Source organism: Pygoscelis adeliae, unplaced genomic scaffold (assembly GCF_000699105.1).
Source record: "Pygoscelis adeliae isolate BGI_AS28 unplaced genomic scaffold, ASM69910v1 Scaffold331, whole genome shotgun sequence".
Lineage (NCBI taxonomy): Eukaryota > Metazoa > Chordata > Aves > Sphenisciformes > Spheniscidae > Pygoscelis > Pygoscelis adeliae.
In genome coordinates this window covers 491777-513059 of record NW_008824037.1, presented here as the reverse complement: position 1 = coordinate 513059, position 21283 = coordinate 491777, and the positions used below count along the sequence as shown (strand labels likewise).

General features: G+C 48.6%; 1 protein-coding gene across 1 annotated transcript in view; it reads left to right on the top strand.

The window, feature by feature from the left end:
* Positions 1 to 898: 898 nt before the first annotated feature.
* The window catches only part of SLC43A2 (solute carrier family 43 (amino acid system L transporter), member 2), a 32035-nt gene continuing 11650 nt past the window's right edge, over positions 899 to 21283 (top strand). Inside the window, exons 1-9 of the mRNA XM_009333447.1 lie at positions 899 to 915; positions 1095 to 1291; positions 8777 to 8966; positions 9996 to 10051; positions 10813 to 10889; positions 17155 to 17247; positions 18081 to 18214; positions 18654 to 18856; positions 19492 to 19635. Coding sequence (XP_009331722.1) covers positions 1132 to 1291; positions 8777 to 8966; positions 9996 to 10051; positions 10813 to 10889; positions 17155 to 17247; positions 18081 to 18214; positions 18654 to 18856; positions 19492 to 19635 — 1057 coding nt within the window. The 5' untranslated portion in view covers positions 899 to 915; positions 1095 to 1131. The remainder of the gene's footprint in view (positions 916 to 1094; positions 1292 to 8776; positions 8967 to 9995; positions 10052 to 10812; positions 10890 to 17154; positions 17248 to 18080; positions 18215 to 18653; positions 18857 to 19491; positions 19636 to 21283) is intronic.

Genomic DNA, 21283 nt, shown 5'->3' with positions numbered 1-21283 from the left:
GCACCTTTGCAGGGAGCTGAGCCAGCCCCCCCCCCCAAGCAGCCCAGGGCTGGGGCCTCTGCCCTGTGGAAAGCTCTGAGAAACTGTCTTGGTCTGTGGTGTGTAGCCAGCTGATTTCCCCATAGCGCCTGATTGGGGCATGCTCTGGGCTGGGAAAAGGCTCAGCTTGTCTAAAATGGCCACCTGCCTTATGACCTAGGGTTGGCCCCGGTGCTGCGCACCTCTGGGCTCTCCTCAGCCAGCCAGGTCTGCTCCTGAATCTGCTGCTTGCTCTCCTGGGCCCCAGGGATGGGGACAGGTGGAGCTGGAGACAGTTAATCCGGCCGCAGCATCTGTGGGGCAGCCTGGGGATGCCGGTGTGCTGAGGTGGAGCAGCACGTGCCGTGGGCTGTCCCGGCCAGTGCACCTGGCTGTCTGCACAGTTAGGACGGGGCAGGATGCAGCCTGCCTTGTCTCCCGGCTGGGTGGTCTGGCGGTTAGCAAAAAGTGCTCCTTGATGAGCCGTCTGTGGTATAAGCTGCATATAGAGGACCCATGGCACATATAGGACCCATGCCCACCTTACAGAGCAGATCTGTGCTCCTGCATGGGGCAGAGCAGACCTGGTGGGTCACTAAAGCCACCGTTAGGGCTGTGGGGCTGCCTCCCCGGTCCCAGCCTCTGCCTGCGAGCAGCTGGGAGTTTGGGGTGCTGGCTGAGGCCCCCTGCTCTGGCACGCGTTTCCTCGCTGCCGTACAAATGGGCCACCTGCCCTGTACAGGTGATGAGGCAGTGGGCTCCGGGCACTTGATATTTGCTGCATTTTCATACCTGTTGCTCGGGAAGTGGAACAGAGTCCTTGAACGCTCCTCTGTCGCATGGTGTGTGCACTGGAGGGGCTGCTCCAAGGGCACCTGTGTTCCCCCATCCCTTCAGGTAACTTGGCAAGCTGGTACCTGCAAAAACAAGTTTTACACTTGAGTGCCTTACATCCAGCAGGCAGGTTTGCCTGCGTTCCAATAGAGAGATCTCCTCTTAAACCATGCTTTTTTGCACTCTCTGAGCAGTATGTGCTGTGTCTGTGGACTCACTGGATGTTGTTCTGGTCCCTGCAGGTTGAGACTCTGAACAAGGCCATCTTCCCACGCGGCAATGGCACCCACGCTTGCTACCGCCCATCGCCGGCGCTGGTGGATGGCATTCACAGCCATCTTTGAGAACCTGCTCTTCTCTGCTGTCCTGCTGGGCTGGGGGTCCCTCCTCATCATGCTGAAAGCAGAAGGGTTTTATTCCTACCTGTGCCACGAGTCGGGTAAGGATGCTCTGGAGACTTATGTGAGTAAGTTGCTGCTGAGGTTTGCTGGTACGGTTCCCTGTCCTAGGGTGGTGTGGAACTGGCTAGAGTAGGGCTGAGCTGCAGGTCAGTCCTGGGGTAGAAGGAAGGGATATGCGCTCCTTTCCAAAACCGATGGCGTCCTCGTGATGGTGTTAATGTGCCTGTAGCTGTTGTTGCTTTGCAGAGTGATTAGAAAAGAAGCCTTAAAGATTAGGTACAGCTTTTCTGGACAGCCTTTTCCACTTGGCCATGAGTTCTTCCGCTGCGTGGTGGTCTGGCTGATCTCTGCAAGGGAAGGCCTGATGGGTTCTGGAAGATAATGATTTGTGAGGAGGGTGTCATGAGTTTGTAGGAGGAAACTATGGGCGCCCTTTCCTTAGCGGTAGGAAAGAAAAGAACATGGGTGAAAATGAGACTGGGGGAGTCCAGTGCTGCTGTTGAGAAGTTGCGGAAGTAAATGCTACTGATGCTACTCTCCCTCTTCAAACACCTGGGAACGTGCTCAAACCAGGCTGTGTCTCTGAGGGCTTGAGATCCACCTTCTGGCCCAGCCAGAGGAAGCGGTTGTCCGTGTTGCAGACACAGCCTTGCAGGGAAGGAGGCAATCTTGTGGTGTGGGAAGGATAACCCTGGGAAGAACAACATGTTGGTGGACATATATCCCCAGCCTGGGCACGGAGAGGATTGTGGCCTGGGGAGTCCCACAGTGTGGTAGGGTGGACAGCGGAGTTAAAAGGAACCTGAAGGTAAAGGTGTGGTGTGGATTTGGAAAGTTGCTTTAATGACAGAAGGTTTGCATGTGCTCAGAGAAGGGAATGGAAGAGTGAAGAGAGGCAGGAGCTACGTGTTTGGGCTCTGTCCAGAGATGCATGATGGTGGATGAGATGAGAAGGTGGATCAGCCCATTCAGGGCTGGTGAGCATGGAGATGGAGCAGGAAGCAGTAGGGGAAGAAAGAGGTGGAAATAAGAGCATGGACCCCAGAGCTCTCAGTGGGTAATGGCTGAGAATAGCGGGGGAAGTCTGAAATGTGGGGAAACAAAGTCCAAGCAAAAAGTCACTGTGAATAGTTGTGATGATACTTCAGTTTTGGTTTTTTTTTTTCCTCATTCGTCAGCTGCTTGTTACGGTCTTCTCTTCTGCTTTGTGTGCCTGTGGGTGGCTGCCTCAGTCTTGCAGAGCCTGGGTTGCTGCACCTGGCAAATACGCATGTGTTTGAGTCTTCTACCAACTCTTGCTTGGCTGCTTAATCTCTTTCCTATCCTTTGCTCATAGTGCAATGCTTCCAGGCATGTCCGTGCTGCTTAGGTCTCCAGTGGCGCTCCAGACTGCGTGAGGGAGAGTCCTGAGCAGCTGGAGACTGTTTAGGACTTCTGTTCAAGGCTGCTCTGTTCTCGCCAAGCCATGGTGACTTTGTCACGGGCCTGCGTAAGAGATCTTGTTTAACCTATCAGGTGAGGCTTTCTGCCACCAAGATAAAACACGTGATAGGTGATAAGCAAACGCTGACTGTCTCCGAAAGCAGACGTTTTCCTGTCTGCTTCCTGACATGTGCCTTGCTGACAAGAGCCTTGCTTCACTTGGGGCCCGTCTCCTACTCTTTGCTTTGATTGCTTTCAATTCATCTGCCTTTGCCCCAAATCAGCGAGATTCACCTTGGCTTCTCACCCGTGTTTGCCAATCTGTGGTCTGTCTGGCTGTCTTTGTGGGAGTGCCTGTGCCACAGATTGGGGGTGGGGGGGGAAGATGCAAATGTTTGGACAGTGGTGAAATCGCTGTCCTGGGGGCAATTTCTTCGTCCCAGTGACCAACCTGTGCCCTGAGGCAGGAGAACTTAATCGCGGAAAAGAAATTTATGTAGTTAAATGTTCTCATTGTCCTCAAATATCTGGCCATCACTGCTGAACTCGGTGATGGCTTGTGATGAGCATGGAGGACCAGTTATGCTGGTTTCCTTGTTCATCCATGCTTACTCACTTTCCTTTCTCTGTTTTTGTCCTCATTGTAATAATCTCAGCGATTTGGTAGGGAAGAGTCCTAGTGCCAAGTGTGGGGAGAGCAGACTCCCTCGCAGCTGCCCTGCAGCGGTCGCTGAATGACCGGCACCAAGCTGAGCTTGACCTTTGCTGGGATTAGGATGGCCCAGTGGTTGCCTTTCTCAGCATAACCTATTGAATCCTGCAGCCTGAGTGGGTTCTTGGCTGGAAGGTTGGTGCAAACAAATTATAACTAGTAGCCTTTGGGCAGTTGTTCCTAATGCTGCTGTGTGCATGTAAGTATTGCAAAAAAAAAAAAAAAAGACTTTTCCTAATGAGCCAAAGGTTCTTGGCAGGGCTTCTCATTTGTCAGCAAAAGCTCTTGCACTTTGTGATGCCTTCCAACGAAAGAGAAAACTAGACCTTGTCCCTTCTGCAGGCCCGTCTGTGAAGGTAGCAGCAGCTGCCCAGAAAGTGACTGCCATTCATGAAGGGCTCCTTGTCTTCCTGTTGACCCCCCCCCCCCCCCTTTCCCTGCCTGCCTTTGGCTTCTGGTATTGGATTTTACTCAGCCACCGTGCAAACGTGTGGGGTCCTCCAGACTCTAACTCGGTTGCATGAGGGTGGAGATGGACACCTAGAAAAAAATCCGCATCAAAATAACAAATATTTTTAAAGCGGTTGTGTAACAGGGTTTGAGTGGGGGGTTGTGCCCGTTCTGGGCGGCAGGTTTGGCCACATCCTGAGAGGTATGTTTGAAATTTGCTGACAAGGCGTCTGGTAGTGGCACTTTGTTCCCATTTTAATTTTACTACACTACTACTTGGCCTTTAACCAACTGAAGCAGCATCTTTTATTCGGTGCAAGTGCTGATTCCACAGTCTTTATCAGGATTCGGGCCTTATCAGCTGTTGGGGAACTTGATCTGTTCAGGGTCTTGCATTGCTGCGATGTTACTGGGATTGGGAAGCTCAAGGCTTGGGTCTTTGAGACGTGTTTAAAAAAAAAAAAAATCTTGAACTTGATAATCTGCTCACAAAGAGCAGAGATAAGGAGCCAGTTGGACAGAGGGCCACCTTCTCTAAGACAGGCCTGCAGAAAACCAAAGGGATGATAAACTAATTCACTTAAGGCAGGTTAACGTGCCTTGACACGGGCATAGGAGGAAGGTGCTGCCCTACAGCTCTTTGCTTTTATTTCTTTGGGGTCTGTGGTGGGGAACTTGCAGTCTGAAGGTCCCTTCCAAGCTGGTAAGATGTGATGATGGCTTGTGGAAAGGCTGCGCATGCAACCCTGTAAACAGGAAAAGAGTAAATGTGGTAAACGTTCAATTTCTACAGGAAACATGCTGTGTTGATTAGCAGCTGTTGGTAGTATTGGAGATCTGCATGGGAAGGTGCCGGCCCCAGGTGAGAATTGCTGCAAAATGAAACCGCAGCTGGGGAGAGAATGGGAGTTTAACTGGAGACTGTACCTCAGTTACCAGGCTTTCAGCTGGGTGCCCAGAGAGGGGGTCCTGGAAGTGCAAGCAGATGGACAGGCAGAGAGGGAAACCCGAATAAATTGCATTTGCAGTGGTATAAAGTAAGAACATCTCCTCCCAGTTCCCAGAAGTATGACACCATCCTGAAAAGAGAAAACATGTTCTTATGTGGGCAGACTGCAGATCAGTTGTTTGCACATGTCTTTCACTGTGATTTTTTTTTTTTAACAAATGCTCCCAGACTTTTTGGCCCTGATTTCTTTCTCCCTCTCCCCTCTTTTTTTTAAAAAAAAAAAAAAGGAAGGTGAGGCTGTGCAGGCTGTGTCCCACAGAACTATTGCCAGGGCGGCTGAGGGTGTCTTGCCTGCTTGGCTCAGTCTGATCCATGAAACAAGATGAAAGGAAACCTCTCTGCTGTCTGAGATGGCAGTCACTCTTGAAAAAGCCAGACTCGTTCCTCTGGTAACATGGTGTGTGCCTGGGATTTGAAGAGGTCAGCAAAGAGTAGTTAATGATTGACCCTCTCATAAAACCTACAGCACTTAATTTAGGAGAAAGGATGACTAAATGTTCCAGTAACAGCCTGAACAAATCCCAGCGATGAGCTTGACATAAATGATTACCGGGGCAGCCTTCCTCTCACCTAAGCTGTCATTCTTTAAATAGTAACTTGAACTACTAATTGGGCAGTAGAAATCCTGCTGCTTGTAGGGGGAGCGCTGTACAAATAGGCAGTATGTTCTTGTAATTGCTGATAAAGACTTGCAGCTTCTTCTAGCTTGACAGTGAGACAGCGGTGAGCATACATGGACTGTGCCTGGGCTGCTGGCTTACCTGGGTGGCACTCTTGCATGTAGACCTGGCATGCTTGCATGCAGGTGGACTTGGCAGGAGAATTTGGGGAGGGCACCACTGTCGGCACAGAGACAGCCCTTCCCCAAAGCACTGTTGCAGATGGAGCCAGGCACGTAGGAGACTTTCCCCAATAGTGTGGTGTGCACTGATCTGGAACAGGATCTGAGCTGTGATTGAGGGAAACTGCTGTTTGCTGTAACGAGGTGCATTAGGTAGGTGAGTAGTTAGGCAGGTTCTCTGCCCATTAATCTCCTCCTAGGTGCATGTCATATGTTACCACTTGCTTTCCTGTGCTGGTGACCTGCTGGCACATGAATTTGTGCTCCCCAATGAGGCTGCTCTCAGCTGGACCTTGTGCCTGCTGCACACACCTGCAGCCCCTCCAAAATGTTCTATTTGTGGAGGTGGCTCAAAGGATCATAGGATGTCAGGGTGCCAAGGGCTGCTCGAATCATTTCCATTACGCCTCAGTGGATCTTCTCTTGTTGCTCTGGGGCTGCTTCTATTTTCACAAACAATTTGTATTTCCACATAGCACTGTTGCCTGGCCCCTCCTTGGAGCTGGCGATGAGCAGCTGTAAACAAGGTGGCTGGTACAAGCAGGGACTGAAGTTTTGTGCCCTGTTCCCAGCCTTCCTGGCTGCAGCAAGTCTTCAGAGAGGGCCAGGTTTCCTTGCTGTTTCCGAGCTGTGTCCTCTTTGCCTCCTGGTGATGTTGCTTATCGTGCATGCCATTGGAGGGTCTGTTAGCAGGCATATGCTGTGGGAGCTCCTTGGGGTTATGTTGCAACTGTACACGTCAAAACATTAACAGTAATTCATCTCATCCAGTTTTAAATGCTGAATATTTCTGTTTTGAGATCTCTTTGTGGGGAGGGTTGACAGGCTCTTTAACGTGTGCGGCCAGAAGTTAAGGTCACTGCACTGTCCATGTCCCTCCACCCTTTTTTCACTCCACAGCTGAGCTATCTCTGTAGAGTGCTGACACAGGGAAACCACTACTACTTTGTCACTCTTTTTCCCCTCCTTGTTTTCCTGAGTTTAACCTCTCACCCACATCTGTTTCCTATGAATTTATCTTTATGGAGAGCCCAAAGAGCCTTGATGCTGTGGGTGAAGCTGTGTGCCTGTGCCTGCCTCACGGAGATGTCGTCAGAAGTCAGTGTTTAAGATCCCGTGCCACACCAAGAGGAGATTGTGAAGATGGATGAAAACGATCGAGATGTAGTGTGAAAACTGCAGAGAGCCTTCCAAGTCTGTCCAGGACTGATTTCTAAGGATGTGACTTGGGAGCCTCAGGCTGGAGTGCTGTCCTCCCTGCAGAAGTGATGCTGATGGGATGTATGGCCTTTTGGGGATATCTCTGTTGCTTACTCTGTCTATCCATGACTAGCAGGGCAAGAAAAGGGACAGATTAAGTTATCAATCAAGAGCACATGGCAAAGGGAAGGAACAAAGAGTCATCACCACCCACAGGTGGTTTGAGACCATCTTAGTAAAGGTGTTGGTGAGAGCAGTGTAAATGGAGAGAAATGCTGTGCGCCTTCCCTCGAGTGCTGGGAGGGAACAGAGGAAGGTTTGCAGGCAGCTTGTAAGCCTCAGATATCAGCATCTGAATTCCTGCTAACATCTGATGTCTAGAAGGTGGAGCGTGATTTGTTTGCAATGGACACAAAGCTGGGGGGGTTGTTTTGGCCAGCTAGGAGAAGCAGGGTGAAACCAGTAACTGTAACGGTGCTGAGGCTTGGGTAGAAGGGAAGGAGTTGCAAGAGGGGACTGTGTGATCTCCAGAGACGCAGGGAGGGCAAGAGCAGCCAAGGGGATCTCCTCCACGAGCTGCACCGAGCAGTGAATGTGAAGTCACTTGTATGTGAGGGATTCCTGCTAATTAACTAACTAACCAGGGCTCGCCGGCAATCTCTGATCTTGCTTCATGTGGATGGTTATGTAGGTGACTTCTCTGTCTATTCCTCCTTTAATATTGAACTTTTTCAGATCAATTATTAAATATGGAGGAGAACATTTTATGTCACTGGCTTGTGGCAGCAGTAAGAAAGCAAGTGCTTTGTCATACCAGCAAAGGTTACTTATAAGTCAGATAAGCACCGGGAGAAGGAGAGGTGGAGTGCACTAGAGTTCTGGGTTAATGACAGTCTAAAGGTACACGTGCTTGCTTGAGGAGTTGTAAGCCACCTTGGGATAAGCTTGTAACAGGAGCAGAGTTGACATGAGGCAGTAAAACTGCTGCTGCAAAGAAAAGGGAACTTCTTCTTTCCTTTTTTTTTTTGAACTGTCCTGTTTCTGTCTGTTACACAATGTGGGCTCTGTTCAGCGTGGGAGTTTGCATGCGGAGTTCCTCATGTAAGGGCAAGAGCAGAAAGCTGGAGATATAATTGATCTGTATGGCCTAAACCCACTTGGAAAGAATAGAAAATGCTAATTATGGGGCAGAAGTTAAAGATGCATCAATCCTTTAACAAACGGAGAAGGCAGGTGAGCTGCCAGCCCTCCTGGGAACAGGGTAGTTAAATCCAGGAAGGATTTTTCAGAGCCAGGGCAGTCAGGAAGCAGGGTGGCTACTGCAAAGCCATTCCTCATCCCGACGCCTGCAGTGAGGGTAGGAAGCTTTTCGTTTGAGCAGGCTGTTGCTCTGTGCCAGGCCTTGTCAGCCCAGTGTCTGGACCAGAAATAACTGGCTGTAGTTATTGCTCCCAGTTTAGTTAGGGAAAAGATCTGTGAGAACATGCCAGTTGTAGATTAAGAGGACCTTATTTTTGTATTAGTCCCTTCAGGTTCTGCTAGGCTTAGTCCCCTGTAGTTGCCAGGGCCTTGCTGTATAGTTGTTTTCATAATTAATGAATCTCTGTCCTCAGGTTGTTACCCTGCTGCTGCTTGGGATACTTGTCCCCTGGGTGCCTGCTCATCCTTTTCCTGCTCCCAGCTGAGCTCATCAGGTTTCCCTTGTCCTTCTGCTGCTCTTCTTTCCTTTCTCCATTTCTCACTGATTATAATAAAAAATGGAGTGTGGAGGGTGTATGCCCGGTGTGTTGTGGCACCCTGCGTGCAGTGCTTTTCTCTTCCCTCCTTCCTGCAACACTGCAAGCCTCATCCTAACACACTGCAATGATGATCCTCTACCATCCGTGTAGATAACGCCACCAGCAGCCCTGAACACGAGAACAGCACAGCTTCAGAGCACAAATGGCCTTCCTGCAACGCCCAGGATGAAATGCTGAACTTGGCCTTCACCGTTGGGTCCTTCCTGCTCAGTGCGATCACACTGCCCCTGGGAATTGTCATGGACAAGTACGGCCCTCGCAAGCTGCGGCTGCTTGGCAGGTTGGTGTCCTGGGCTCCCCGGGTGGACTGAGGGGTGAATTCACACGTTGGCTGGGGCAGATGGGTGCTGTTTGGGTGCTGTGCCTGTTGTGGGGTCCCTGCAGCCTCAGGAACTGTATGAGGGATGGGGCTGGGATCTACTGGGAGCTGCTGGCCATGCACAGGGCACCAGAGCAGCTCTGGGATGATTTCGGCCAGCACAGTGAATTGCTTCATAAGGGAAGGGCCTGGGACTCCATGTCCATACTTCAGCTCTCCAGTGTTGCTCTGTGCTCCCTGGCCAGATGGAGCCTGGAGGAAGAGCAGAGTCACTTGTGAGTCACGGAGGGTAGCTTTTTCCTTGAGCTGGGAGCTATGTCCTGAGAGGCACAAAACCAAGATGTTACATCATCGTTTGCAAGCTGGGGAGTTAACTCGGGGATAAACACATCCTGCCTGCCTTTTCTAGGGCCCTTCTCTGCCATGTGGTATATGTTGCTTTCTGCCTCAAATAGCAAGGTTGTTAGCTGCTTCCATCATGGCATGTAGGGATTAGTGACTTGTTGGGCACAGGGGACCCCAGCGCTCCTGAATTTTAATGCACTGAACTGTATCAGAAACCAAACTGGCCTGTAGGCAGAGTGGGAAAAACAGGGCAAGACCCTGACTCAGACCCTGCCAGAGAGGAACAGGTAAAGGCTGTGAGTGCTGTGACCACAGCTGGGTCTCAGGACGAAGGCTGCTGCTGTCTTTGGTCACTTCAAGGTGAGGGCTGGCAAAGCTCCGTGCTGGAAAACCAGTAGGGAATTTGCGTTCAGCAAGAGCTGTGTCAGTACTGGGAGGAAAGGTTGCTGCCTCAGCCCTTGTGCAAGGTTTGTCTGTAATAGTTGGGTATTTCCCTGGATTTTTCTTAGCAAATTGCCAGCTTCCTTCCCTCTCACAGAAGTTATACTGCGCTTGCTTAACAAGGTGCTGAGGAGGTAGAAGCATATGTAATTTACTGTGCGTAAGGCTGTCTGTAAGAAACTCATGGTTTTGGTTCCCTTTCAGCGCCTGCTTTGCTGTGTCCTGCGTGCTGATCGCGTATGGTGCCAGTAACCCAGACTGTAAGTAGGCATTGCTCTGCTGAGCTGGGAGGGCTTTGCGGCTGTGGCTTGGGTTTTCTGGGGGAATCAGACAAGCGTGCATGGCACTGCGTGCTCTGACTGTCACACCTCCAGACTGTCACACCTCCAGTGCCGTATTGGGGTCTTGCTGAGGACACAATCAAGCACCTGCTGGCCTGTGGGAGCTAAGTGGCTCTGGGGAGGGCTGGTGTTTCACAACCCTAAGTGGAGAGCGTAGCAAGGGCCAAACATCTGAGATAGCCAGCTCTCTCAGCTTTGCGTTTGGGCAGGGCCACGTCCTGTAAAGGAGCAATTCCAAACAAGCTCATGGCTTTTTCACCATTGGGAAATAGGTAATAGCACACGATGTGTAATCGGCTTTCTCACCAGGGATAGATGGAGCTTGCTTCTCAAGACCAGATAGTGAGGTGACACTTTGAATCCAGTTGTGTCAAGTAAATCTTCCTTTTAAGACCCATTCAGACAAGCTGCATCAGCAAATCTGTTCATTAGAGAAAAGAAACCCTTCCATCCTGGAGAGAGATGATCCCATCCTGAACTCTGTCTGGGAGGAGAGCCCTGGCCCTCCCTCTCTGTGTGGCTGGGGAGATGGGTGCTGGGTCAGGAACAGCGTGGCACGTCCTGAGGGTGTTGATTCACTGAGGCTTTTACGTGTCAGGACCAAAGCCCTCAGGGCTCTGTCTCCTTCGCTCTCCACCCCAGTAAAAGCTAAGGGCATCTTTTTTTTTTGATTGTTGCAGCTCTGTCTGTGCTGATATTCATTGCGCTGGCTCTGAATGGCTTTGGTGGGATGTGCATGACCTTCACATCACTTACGGTAAGTGAAGAGTTATTACCTGATTCCATTTTATTCCTTACTATGGCTGTGAGCTGGGCTAGCAGGAAAGAACAAAGTGGATCTTTTGCCTGTGGCTTGAATAGCACATGTCTTTGTTTGGCATAAAGGGTCAGTCACTCTTTTACCTGAAAGGCTGAGTACTGGGTGGTTATTCTAAGGCTTTTTTCCCCAGTCCTTTTTTTTTTTTTACCTGCCCCTTGCATCTCAGGTGAAGGTAGGGGAAAAAGAGGAAGTGTTTTTGTCTAGGACTCAAATTGTCATATGCCTGTACATGCAGTGCTCAGCTACCTGGCACAGGCTGAACATGTGTTCGCACTGGATTTAGCATTGACATACTGCAGGAAGAATCAGCAGGGCACGAACCCTTGCAGCTTTCTGCAAGCGCAGTTTGCATCTCGCCCCAGGAAAATGGTTGTTTTTGAGCACAAAAGCTTTTGCTCTCAGAAGGGTGAGAGTCCCTTCCAGGTTTCCTTAGAAATGCACTGGTTGAATGCACCCGGCTCCACCTGCGCAGCCCGCTTAGATCTGTTTAGTTCATGGATTGTATTGCAAGCATTGGTCAATGACTGTCAGCTGGATCTCTACATTTTGAGGTTCTTTTTGCCTGGAGACAGCATCAGTATCGCCCTCCAAGTAGCTGCTTTATTTTCTACCTCATTACCCTGATTCTTGTCAGTGTGGCTGAAACAGGGCTGGGTGGAAAGTCTCCCAGAAAACAGTCTGGGAAGCACTGATGTTTCTTGAGCTGTGGTTGAAAACTGTCAGATTTGGACTGCGTTACCTTGAACTTGCTGTTGAAGTAAAAGTTTCTGTTAAGGTTACCTCTAATTTAATGAGGCTCAGACACTGGCTGAACTCCTGAGACCTAAATTTGGCAGAGTCTGGGTTTACAGATCACTGCGTGTACTGTGATGTTGCTGCTGCTGTTGCTTTCATATATTCAGAGCTTTCAAAACTCTGTGCAGATGTTGGTCTCTCCTTCGTATGTAGTGTTCTTCACTGCAAGCCTTAGCTGTGGTCCCAAAGAACTGTGGGGCAAATTGTCATCCTGCCACGCTTCAAATAAAAGCAAGGAATTGAGGAGCACATCAGTACTGCTGTGGGAGAGGAGAGGATTCCCATCCTGCTGCTGCCAGTGTTGGTTATTGTCTCTCTGGGCGCTTATTAAGCGGTCAGAGATTATTTTAGAGCTGCTTGTTGATGGGAGGGCAAGGATAGGGCAGAAATATATTGGATGTGCTGTACTGTGGCTTTTAACACCAGAAGAAGCAAGCAAAGCCACTTATTGGCACCTTCATTAGTGAGCCAGTTCCACAGCACTAAGGAAGTACAGCGGCAGGAAAAAGGTCAAATCTTCTAAGAAGAGATCCAGGCCTTGAGGAGGTCTGAAGCAAGTAGTGATGCTCTGAGTTCACACAGGGAGGCCTCAGGTGGAGTCCATCCCCTCCAGACAGCAGTGTGTTTTGTAAAGAGCTGAGGTGGCTTCAGGCCTGACTTCTCAAATCCAGATTCAGATGTAGCTTCAAATGCACAGAGGCATTTTGGTACCTGAGGCATGTGAATGTGATTAAAAATAGTCTAAAGTGGGAGGAAGCACTTCACCTGCATCACAGCGTAGCTGTAGTGGTGACTGTTAAAAGCTGGTGTATTTTGCTCATTGGCAGCTTACTGTTTTGTCCCTGCGTGGTTCTGCCTGCAAGCTGGGGTGCTCGCAGTTGGTGTGTCAAAAGCTGTCTTCTGCGGTGACATGGTGATCTCTTGTGGGTCCCTTCCACCTGTGGCCCATGCAGACGGGGAGGGACACGGGGATGACAGGTCCATGGCTTGCAGGCTCCAGGTGATGTGGCTTGCACGCACTGTGCTCTGCGTAGTGCTCAGGAGAGGCTGAAGTGCTGAAAGGGGAGACTCGAAGACCTTTTTAAGGACGAGGCGGTGAGCACTAATCAACTTCTGGTGCCAAGTAAGCTTGTTCTGGCTGACACAGGCACTGACTGCCGAGTGTGCACGTGCACGCACAAATCAAAGCAAGGTGACTTCCTTCTCCTGCCAGCTGTGAGTGACCTGAAGCACTCCAGGAAATGGGTCAAACCCACTGGTGCATGAGCTGGTCCTCTGCCACCCCAGGCGGGTTACAGTTGCTGCTTCATAGCAGGGTGGCCGTGAAGGGAGCCCCTGCAGCGTGTGGGGTTGGGATGATCCCTGGGTGGCGCGGCTTACTGGGGCTTCATCGGGTGTTGAAACCTCCTGGGACACCTGCATGTGTGGGCACGGTGTGATCTGATGGGAGGGCAGGAGATGGGGATCCTCAGTGCCTGTGCAAGGGATACACGGGATCTCTGAGGATTACAGCCTGGGACAGTACTCTTGGGTTTAAAGCCTTTTTCAGTAACAAGTCCCCAGGGTATCATGAAAGCACACGGCAAGCTGTGGAGCCAAAGCAAGCTGCCGTTCCTGGGTGCCTTGCTTTGTGGCTTGGGGAGGAGGGGGAGTGAGCGAGTGGTGCTGTTCTCAGTTCTGGGAACAAGGTCAGACTGTGCCTGTTGTTAAAATGCAGAGGGGAGATTTCTGCCTCGTGACTTGGTCTTAGCCAATATAAGTGAAGATTGGAAATGGAAACAGATCTGTGTTGGTGGCTCTGACAGCAACACAGGAATCTGGCGCTGGTTCTGCTCCGAAGCTATTTCATGCAAAGAAATAAACATGTGTGATAAATTACCACAAAGAGCCTTTTATAGATTGTTTTCTGTCCTGTTTTCCTTTCAAAGAACTACAGCTGTTTTGCTCTTATTTTCTGCTACAAACAGGGACCTTTAATCAGAGCGGGAGGGCATCTCTGTGTAGGGCATCTTCTCTGCTCGGAAATATTAGGAAAACTTAGGGCTCTGTGATCTTTTGTTTGTTGGAGAATGGGAACAGGAATTTCCATATGCTTTGGACAAAGCGGGCAGTTTGAGGCTTTCCTGGAGAACATATTTTTAGTGTCTGTATAACTCCCAAATACACCCCTGATAGGGAAAACAAAGTTTAGCTTGAACAAAAATACCATTCTCCAGTAGTCTAGTTCTCAATCCCTTGACTTTTTCCACTGTTCTTTCAAACAGTCCTTGCAAGAGGAGGGAAACTGGGTTTGGTAATACTACTGTGGTATCTTTTGTATATGGATTCTCTCCAGGAAAAAGCTGAAAAAATTACAAAAAATGACCAAAGGTCTTAAACTCACTATAGGGCAGATGAGAAAATAATCTGCAAGAGGAAATTATTTTATCAGTTTAGGATTGCACACCTGTAATAAAGGACTCTAGGAAAAAACAGTTATGGTATGGCAAAATTAAGTTAGTATCTTTCAGAGGGGGCATAAAGTTACTAATGCATTGAGTATTATTGACCTTTAAACAGAAGGCGTAAGAGTTTCTGTCACTGTAGGTCTTGCGGAATTGGGGCTTGTCATACCTGAATGGGCAGAAGTTAGTGGAGGAGTCCCTTCTGGCCTGCAGGGATAAGATCAGAATGAGGATCAGATCTTTTTGGTGGCAGAAAAACAAAGAGCCCACTTGCTCTATGGCTTGGTTTTTTTCTCTATGGTTCGTCTTTTTCCAATGCTTGCTGCTATAAAGACAGCATGAAAAATGGCTTAGTAAATATTGTGTGTTATTTTAGTAGATGGTCTTTAGATGAGACCTGCACAGGCATTGCCAGTGCTGGCACTCGCTGTCTCAGAGCTTTTCTGTCTGGGTATGGACTGCTTTTTCCCTTTGCCTCCCCTCTGCCCCTCCAGGTAGTCTCAGATTTCTTTTCCTCCCAAGTGCTCAGTGTTGGCACTTTCTGCTTTGATTGGGTTGGATAAGACCTTAAATCTCCTATGTCTAATTCTTTTTAATCTAGCTGCTTGCTTGGTGCCAAATATCATTTTAGGAAATCTCTAGCCCTTCTAGGACTTCTGTCCTCATTGAGGCAGAAGCAGACTTGGGTTTTCCCAGACATGACTCCTTGCTTTCAGGCCTGCTCTATATCTCCAGTAGCTCTCGGAGCAGGAGGATCCACCTGGGAGTTGCTTGTTTGCTGTATGAAAAAGGGTTTTTGTGATCTCTGGGGCTCTGGGGAAAACCAGCCCGAGCCAAGAAGCAGCTGTGTTTGTGGAGTTCTTGCCCTGCTCCGAGCTTCCCAGCAGGAGCAGCTGTTTGTTGTAATTTCTGGAGATTATTTTAGGTTTGGGGTATTTGAGATTAAATGAATGCCCTGCCTGGTGATAGCGATTAGCCTTTTTGCAACCTGCAGATACTGTATTCTGCAGATGCTGTTTTCTGGGGTGTGTATTTAGGCCACTGCTTCCAAGGAGAGATTTTTGTGCCTGGTAACAGACCTTTGGATCCTTTGCTGCTTCCTGTCTGCAGCTCCTGAAAGCAGCCTGTTGGCAGCTCTCCCGCATGCAGGGATCTGGGGATGGGTGTGGGGATCCTCGCTGCAGAGGAGTGCAGCGTTTTCTGCCTCCGCCATGTGCGTCTGCTCAGGGTTCACCAGCATCATCAGGCTCGGCACATCATTGCTGCTGTTCCCTGGCTGGGGTTATCTGAGGACCTGGAGACTGCACTGCATAGGAAGCTCTGCAGTGAGACAGAGGGGTGATAAACAGCCAGATGGATCCTAGAGTGTTCCTGCACAGGAATACTTGTGTTGTAAACACACTGGTCCTGCTGTGACACAAGCCAGATTTGCTTGCCTTATATGCTACTCCTGGGAAAGATGGATTTGTTTTGCAGCGGTGAAAGGGGAATGTGATGACAGCATTTGCTTGCTCAGACTCGGTCTAATATTCTCTGAATCATTTTGTTCAGCAGCATCTTTAAACAGATAAAATGCTGGTTATGCTTTCAGTCCTAAAGGCACCCGCAGTGTCCTGCTTTGAGGCCCCCTGAGGCTGACGTGGTAGTGATGCCCAAGTGAATTTGGGGAGTAAGTGACCCAAAAAAGGAGGTGGGAGGGAAATCTGTCTGCCTGCAGCAGAATCTCTGCCCGTTGACCAGCTACAACTTCAAAGCTTCTCCCTGTGATTTCCAGTTTGCAGGCCATCGTTAGTTAGCGATGGAAACTTTTTCACTTCTGGTTGTTTAGAAAAATGGGGAGTTCCTCCTTTCCCAGGAGAGTGGAAAGGTCTCACAGCTCTTTCTGTCTGCTCTACTCTGCTTTTGGGTCCGGAGTGGAAGCAGGGGCTGGACAGCCAGCCTGGGAGTGCTTTTGTTGTTGAGGTGGCAGAAGTGGCTGCTGTGAGCTGCTTCTAGCTGCCCCTGCCGAGAGCTTTGCTTTCCCAACAGATCCTTGCAGAACCAGCCTGGTCTGCTCTCAGAAATGCCATCACACCTGATAGGAGCCCAGGCAGCGAAGTGGGGTGGGTGGCAGGGATAGCAATGTGAGGTGCTGTTGCCTGCTTCTTGCTGCAGAGTTCAGCAGTTTTGTAGCTGCATCGGGCAATAAAGCCTTGGATATCTAGTATTTGTGATTCCTTCCTGCACCTAGCTCCAAGCTCGTGTGCTTGGGTATCTGAGCCATCCAGCTGATGGAGAAATGACCAGCTTTAGCTCCTCTTGTAGAGAGAGTCTGCTTTTACAGAAGGAGCCAGGGACCTAGCTGGAAATGGAAATGCAAACAGCAACACAGTTCATGTTTGTCTGTTCCTTCTTGTTGTAATAGGAACTTTCTGGTCTACTGCAAAGATTTGGGTGCTGACCCAAGGTGCATAAACAAACCTGGCAGTTCAAGGTGCAGGGTGTGTTAAAGACTGTGCAGCAATCACAGCCTGTGTCTAACAACTCTTGACTAAAAAGAGGGTGATATGTAAACATCTTGGGCACATATTTTTTTGAGAGGAAAAGAGGTGGTGGCTACAGACTTGGGGGTAAGGAACTCTTAAAGAAAGCACAAGGGCTGGAGCGAACACTCCTGTGTTAAAGGTAACCAATGCAAAGTATGCTGTCAGTCTGGAAAGCAGCAGTGTAATTAAGCACATAAATCTTGGATTGTGGATGTTCCCTGACAGTGGAGACACCAATGCAACCTGCAGAGCAATATCCGGAAGAGCTAAGTCATTCTTGAGTAAAACTGGCTGCTTCAGATTCTGGTATTCAGAAGTCTTAATCCTAATGCCAGATTTATGTCTGCCATTAGCTTTATGTCTTCTCAAGAAAGCTTCCTTCCCTCTTCTTCCCTTCTCTTGGCAGCAGCCTGTTTCAACGAATTTTTCTTTCCCCAGCTGCCCAACATGTTTGGTGACCTTCGTTCCACGTTCATTGCTCTGATGATTGGCTCCTATGCTTCCTCTGCTGTGACTTTTCCAGGAATCAAGGTGAGGCCGTGGGATCATGACTCATGACTGGTGGTGTTGTGCTGGAGTCTTGCACCATTTAACAATAATGTGGCAAGAAAGAGGGACTATTTGTTAAAGCACTCTCTTAGAGATGTGCATTTGCAAGGTTCAGTTCCTGTCTGTGTTAAAGATTTCCCAAGTGACTGCCTCAAGAATGCAACAAATACTGCAAAGAGAACGGTCTGTTCGCTAATAGACAGTAAAATTTTAACTGTGCTAAGTAAAAGTGAAAAGCTGAAGATCTTTTTTTATGAAAGGTTGCTTTTTAATCTCGAAGGAGTGTATATGTATGTATTTTTAATACACGTGTATATTTAATCTGTGTGATTGTCACCGATGGTTCGCTTTGAACATAGTTCAGAGCTAGCAAACAGCACTGAAGGGACAGAAGAGATGGTCACTTGGGCTCCCTTGGTAGATCACTAGAGGTTCTGAACCAGAGATGTTTCATTGCAGAGTTAGCATAGGGGGATATAGTAAAGGTAAGCCAGTCTCAAGCGTGCAGGGAAGTTCCTACTGGCTTTCCAGGGAGAAGGTCCTAGATGAAAACCATTGGCAGTCATCTGCAGTACAGCTGCATGCTATTCCAGCTGGAGGTCCTGTTGTTGCTATAGCTGCTGTTAAAGATGTGCATATACATCTCTTTCTAAGCCTGCATGTCACAAAACTGTTTTTTGTTACCGCTTGAGTTAAACCCATTTTAAATGTAGCATGTTGTTCTTTCCCACAGCTTCCTCTCAGACCTCATTCAAAGAATATTGAAGTATCTTTCTGCTCTTACAGCCAAAACCATATTCCCTTGTGATTTCCAGGTTATATATGACTTTGGGGTCTCCTTCATCCTTATTCTGCTTGTCTGGGCAAGCTGTGCAGGACTAGTTTTCCTCAACTGTTTCTTCAACTGGCCACTGGAGCCTTTCCCAGGACCAGAAGACATGGACTATTCGTAAGTGTCCTCTAGATTGGCCTTGAGGGCTAGTCCCATTCTTAATCCTCTGGAAAGTGCTGGCACAGCTAATTTAGAGGAGTGGACAGGGAACTCCCTTGTGTGTTGTTTATTGCTGCCACTTCTTAGATTGAGGATTTATGTCTGCCATTAGTGTTATGTCTTGACTGGTGAATATCTGCGGAAAGTGGAACTTTCCGAAGTGTAGGAATTATGAAGGAAAAATGATCTGTCAGTAGTCATAAGTATTTCTATATTGACCTATGCCAAATTGGCACGGAGGAAGTATCTCTCTGTGCTCTGGATCCAGACCATTTGTGGGTTTGTAGATGGAAATTAGTGCCTTAAATCCACACATAGCCTTTCTGACTCCTGCAACTTTGCTGCCTCTGATTCCTCACCCTGTGTTGCAGCCCTCATGCTCTTTACTGCCCAACAGGGTGAAAATAAAGTTCAGCTGGCTGGGATTTGACCACAAAATCACTGGGAAACAGTTTTACAAGCAAGTAACGACTGTGGGGCGCCGTCTCAGTGTGGGGAGCTCCATGAAGGGCCCCAAGGAGCCGACAGCCTTGCAAGAGAACAACAAGCTCTGTCTGTCTACGGTGGACCTAGAAGTGAAGTGCCAGCCTGACAATGCAGGTGTGGTTCCATGAGTGCCTCAGGGATGCTTGCGCTGGCACAAGGCTGTCGGCCTCTGCTCTGCTCCAGACCTGTTTATGAGATAGTGATATGTGATCCATGCATTGCCAGGGCCACACGCCAGCCACCATTATTTAAATACAAGTTCGGTTATATAAGGAATCCTGTCCTTGTATACTTGTCTAAATACACCATATGTCGTTGCCGATGGTGGGGACAACAGCATGGGTAACTCGTGTGGCTGCGGAAGGACAGTGCAGTTGGTCACTGCTGTATCTTAGGTAGACTGTTGCCATCATGACCAAGCCTTCCTTACTCAGGGGGATGGCAAAAGCAAATGGCTTGAAGCTTCCTTTTGCTCTAATCCACACAATTAGGCGAGTCTTCCTTCCTGTTGCCCTTGCCCCTGTTACTGGTAGCCAAACTCCAAGCATCTATAGCTGTTCATTATGGAAGCTTGTAAGGCACCAGGTAGCTGTTAACTGTGAACTCCTTGTAGCTGCCACTGGCACGCAGTGTTGGAATGACTAGCTAGGAGAAGACCTGCTAACCCAGAGGCCAAAGCCTCTTCTAAAATTGTACGTGTTTATGAAGGTACGTTGTCTTCTTCAGAGAGACTGTTATTCCTTCTGCAGCTACTCCCTCCTTCATGAAGAGTGTCTTCAGCCCTATCTTGTTGCTCAGCCTTATCACCATGTGTGTCACACAGCTACGGCTCATCTTCTACATGGGGGCCATGAATACCATCCTTGAGTTTCTGTCTGGAGATGAAGGTCAAGGTAGGGTAACCTGAAGACTTATCTGCTTCCTTGGAACTGGTACCTGACCTAGACTTGGTCCTTGCAAGAGGCCAGCAAACCCGATTGCTCAGCAGATACACCGTGTATGGCAATTAGCGGTGTCAGAGTGTGGCTGACAGCTGCTGGTAGGGTCTAGTGGAGGGCTGGAACTGGCCCAGGACAGAGGGGCAGTGAGGTAGACACTTGAATGTCAAGCTAATTTTAGCCCAGTGTCTGTTAAATACTATTCCATGTTATTTCCCCAGATGGGTTGTTGAAAGTAGCCTCTCAGGATGGACTGCGATAATTTTTTTTTTTAATTGGAAAACCTATTTCATCAGGTATTTGCTTTGCTTATCCTAAGCAAGCACAAAGTACAGAGCAGCTGACTGTCATGACTAATGGTTGGACTAGGTGTCTCAGCCCAGCAACCGAGGGTGGGAAAAGTGAAGTCATAGCTGTTTTGTGCAGCTTGGTGTGTGTTGGGGAGGCTCAGGGGTGCTCACTGCGCTGGACTCGTGTATATTTATAACTCTGATTCAGTACATGGAGCAAACAGGAAAGAGTACATTAGTTTACTGTTGTTGAAAATACCCAGGATTGCAAAACAAGACTTAGCTTTTTTTTTTGTCCTTTGTAGTAAGATCCAGTTTGAACTTGTTAAATCTGGATTGCATGAAGCTGATAAATCAAGCAGCACTTCTCTGAAAACAGGAGTTAGCTCTGGGGGAGGGAAGGAAACTCCAAGTGCCCTGGCATTCCCTGAATTGCTTTGTTTCTTGAGCCTTTGACAGCCTGCAGCATTCAGTTCTTTATCTCCTGGCTCAAGAGCCAATTTACACATTAAACAGTAAACAGGACAAACTTCACACTGCCTACCTTTCCCAACACTGCTTAGTTTTCTGCTTACCTTGTAACTCTTTCGCACTGATTTTTTTTTTCTTTTTACCCTGGCTTGCTCTAGTTTTCTCTTTCATTTTTTCCTCTCCTCCCCTCCTTAGTATTTTAGAATTAACTATATATGCTGCCATTTGTTTAGATCAAGCTCCATATTAAAAAAGGGATTGTCTCCCCTTGGGTGTATTGTGTTTTTTCTGTGCCACCTTTGAGATCTCTTCCCATTTTCCCCCTCCTCCCCCTGAATGTAGCCTGGGCTTGCAGTGCAGTCTGCTTGCTGTCTTGGTGTTTCCATGGCATCAGCAAAACAGTGGTATTGTCTGGTCACAGCAGTGTCAAGCTGCAAGAGCAATTCCAAGATGTGTGCAGCTCTCTAGAAATGTAATCTGTGTGGATCAGGAGAGGATGGGATGCTGCTCCCTTGGATTCCTCATTCTTCTTGCAGTTATTTACTTGAACATGATTTGTTTAGAGAGCTCCCTCCACCTGCAACTGCTCTCAAGAGCACTCAGCAAGGGAAGAAGAGAGTTGAGTCAATCCTGCAAGTGTTATGGTCAAAGAAAACTTAAATATTCCTGGGAGCAAAACAGGAGAGAAAGATGTGGGGAAAATCATTCAGATAGGGAGTAAAGTCTTTAAGTTGCAGTGTGGCAATGTATCCTTGGAAGTCCTGCTTCCTGTGCAGATTATGGTGACTTAGACCTGTCATGAAACCTAGAGGTGGAAAAAGCAGTCAGCCTGTGGCTACTTA